At 34.5% G+C, this 3,364-nt stretch overlaps 1 protein-coding gene across 1 annotated transcript; it reads right to left on the bottom strand.

Moving 5' to 3' along the window:
* Nucleotides 1-700: 700 nt before the first annotated feature.
* Nucleotides 701-1,941, bottom strand: LOC110900011 (protein LIGHT-DEPENDENT SHORT HYPOCOTYLS 4). Its single transcript, XM_022146915.2, has one exon. It carries the CDS (start codon nucleotides 1,439-1,441, stop codon nucleotides 830-832), a length of 612 nt encoding a protein of 203 aa, XP_022002607.1. The 5' UTR covers nucleotides 1,442-1,941; the 3' UTR covers nucleotides 701-829.
* Between the last annotated feature and the right edge of the window lie 1,423 nt (nucleotides 1,942-3,364).

Raw genomic sequence — 3,364 nt, 5'->3', positions numbered from 1 at the left:
ATAGCTAGTAAATACAAACATAATATGAAACTAAACTGACAAGCACAAGATCATATTTATAGTAGTTATCTATATATATATAGCTAGTAAACACAAACATAGATTGTAACATCCACATATAGCTAGGAAGCACATACACAGATTAACCAATCTAAGCAAGTAAGCTTGAACGCTTCCAAAACTTTATAATTGTGATGATTATTTACATTGATCTTTAAAATATATAACAAATAGTAATTAACAATGCTTGTTTACAAACCCAAAATTTATTCTTCTCCAACCCCTGGAATGACATATATTTTTAATATAAACATATAAATAACATTATCTTAAGTATTTCTCCTCCTAGTGCATATAGAAAGAAACACCACAAACGTTAAGAAAAAAATCATAAAAATCACAAACCTGTGGTTTAATTAATTACTATTATAACTGCTTGCACTACAAACGTTAGATCATCGAAAAGTAACAAAATCTCACTTATGTATCATCTAGAAGACAATTATATAAGAACTAGTAGACAGTAATAGCAACTACACTATCACTGAATTCACTGCTTCCCCTTTCTTTTCCCTTGTTTTTTCTGTCATCAACAGTGATCAATTATTTGAATCATCATCATAATACCAACAAGAACACCAACATTATAATAATAACAACAACAATAATATTAAAAATAATAATAATCTTAAAATTTTAGGGAAACCATTTTCAAGAAATTACCAAAGAGTTGAATATTTAAAATACAAAGTTTTATACCCATTATTTAATTTAACAATGGGTATTAACCATTAACTTATTATGACTAGAAAGCATCTAACTTGATGAATCAAGAAAGCTCCGTCGGTGGTGGCGGTGGTGGTGGTGGCAGCTGCGGTGGCCGTTTTCTCTTCTTCTTCTCATAACTGATCCCTCTAGCTTTAGCTTGAGAGTCCCTAACTTCACGTAGATAAAGTCTCACAGCTCGAGCACCAAACGGGTTAGTCTCCGGCTTCCCACCGTTCTCTTCATAGGCTGCCCGGAGCCGGCCGATGAGAGCATCAAGGCTGCCCCAGGCCTGCCGGAGAGGGCACGGGCAGAGTGCCGGAGGGTTAGGGTGACCGAAGAATGGACAAAGTTGTGTGTGGACTTTTGTTTTGCCAAACTGGTCAAGGTACCGGAGAAACTCAAGAACATGTGCACCGGAGCACCGGGAAAGAGTCAACGGCGGGCGGTGGTTGCGGAGGTACTGCCCGAAGGTGTTCCAGTCACGGCGTTTCTGGTTCTCGTAGCGGCTGAGAGTGGTGGCGGTTGAAGAGCTTGAAGAAGATGAATAAGATGAACAAGAAGAAGAGGATGTTGGAGACAACATGTTTGTGCTAAAGTTTGTGGTGATGGTGGAGTCAACTTCTTGTAGTTGTGGAACAACATCATCCATGGTAAAAGAGTGGTATTTATCCATTTTGATGTGATTTTGATGTATAATTAAGGGCAAAAAGAGAGAGAGAGAGAGAGATCTAAGTTAAATAGGGTTATATATTGAAGAAAGAACAAACCCTAATTGTGTGTGTTGACTAGGGTTTGATCAAGATTCTTAAAGTGGTAAACTTGTTATAGATGAAGATGAAAAAGATGGCATGTGGGTGTAGATCAAGATTTGTGATGGGTGGATCTTTAAGCATGAAAAAAGCTAGAAAAAGTGGATGATCAAGTGAAGTGACTTGCTTTGCTTTTGCAAGTTTTGTTTGTTCAAATAGATTGGTAGAAAACTGGAAATCTAGAGTGAGGAGTTAGCTTTCATTCCTTTTTACCTAGAAAAGTGAATGCAGCTGGAAGTACTTGAGAGAGAAGTATAGAGAGTTTGGATAAGTGGTTGTGCAATTGTCCAAAAAAAAGTTTTGAAATTAGGGCTTTTGTGGAAATGGAAAAGGTTGACAGTACGCTTTGGAGATGATGGATGGTGGGTGGAAAAAGAAGTAGACTTGTAGGTGGTCTATATAAACATTAATCTAAATATGATTTATTTCCTACAAAATTTTTTTACTGAACTTATCATATGTTTAAATTTAATCTATTTTTAAGATGGGGATAGAAAGAAAACACATATTAGCTAAGAACATTAAGAAACCTAAATAAATTGACTTTCTTTTGTCACGTGTTACACCTTTTTGTAGACTGTGTTACATGTAACAACCAGAGGTTGTCATGTGTTACGTGTAACAGCTTTTTGCAGACTTTTAGCTTTTTTTAAAAAAATAAAAGTTGTTACGTAACACATAACAGCCTCTGATTGTTACACGTAACACTTCTGCAAAAAGGTATAACACGTTGTAAAAGAGGTTCATTTCTTTAAATTTCTTAGTTTTCTTAATTTCTCATATGATTGCCATCTTTAAGATAATTTAAACTTAATTATATACTATTTTTCTTTCACAAATAAGCTACCACCACCAATTAATAAAATTGATTATTTTATGGCTGTGACACATATATTTTTCTAACTTATATAATAGAGATTTCTAGTGCTCATGTAATTTGTTAATATCAAAATGGGTAAATATACCTAACTTAAAAACGTGTATGTTGCAGAAGTCATTAGAGGTATCCTAGTCGGTTGATTGGGGAGTTACGAGTACTCGGCATGTGTCACAGCCTTCGACCATACCTTGAACGGGAGCCGTGAGCCAGCTGCAGGTGGTATCGGTGTTTATTAAAATTGCAGCGAAAACTATCATCAGGATCATGGTTATGAAATATTTCAGAGTTTATAAAACACCAGAGTTTAATATTAAACAAATGGGATAAAACCCATATTACATTCAAATGTTTTTATAGGGATAAACCCTAATTGATAAAAACATAAATTTCTTCTTTTATTCAGGTAATCATAGCCACTTTATTTAAACTTTCAGTGCTCAAAAGCTGGTATCTATTACCTTCACAGTAAGTTACCTGAAACGTGTTTGAAAACATTTTATCAGCGAAAAATACTAGTGAGTTCATTCAATTTTATAAAAAGGCACATTGTTATATTTTACAGTATCAAGGGTGATTACATTTTTTATATCTATCAATTATTCAATCAGTATTTATCACACGGTGGCAGTTCCGATGTGACGGTGGTCATATTACTCATTGACTAACTTTCGTCCAATAGTGAAGATTATCAAGTAGTGTATATAAAACCCAACATACCGGCGGTAATTTTCAGATTACAAAAACTTAATCACTGTAAGTATAACTAAAAAAAATTAAGGGTTTTGCAATGCATTTGGTAAAAAGAAAGAATGGCTCACTTTGTAGACTTAGGGTTTTAACTTAAAGCTTTCTGGTGCTAATCATGAGTTCCTAATAAAAATACAATGCAACACGTGTCAGTGTAACA

The sequence above is a fragment of the Helianthus annuus genome, chromosome 13, assembly GCF_002127325.2.
Source record: "Helianthus annuus cultivar XRQ/B chromosome 13, HanXRQr2.0-SUNRISE, whole genome shotgun sequence".
In the NCBI taxonomy this organism is placed as follows: Eukaryota; Viridiplantae; Streptophyta; class Magnoliopsida; order Asterales; family Asteraceae; genus Helianthus; species Helianthus annuus.
The sequence above is the reverse complement of the archived record's forward strand: the minus strand, read 5'-3'. Positions and strand labels throughout refer to the sequence as shown.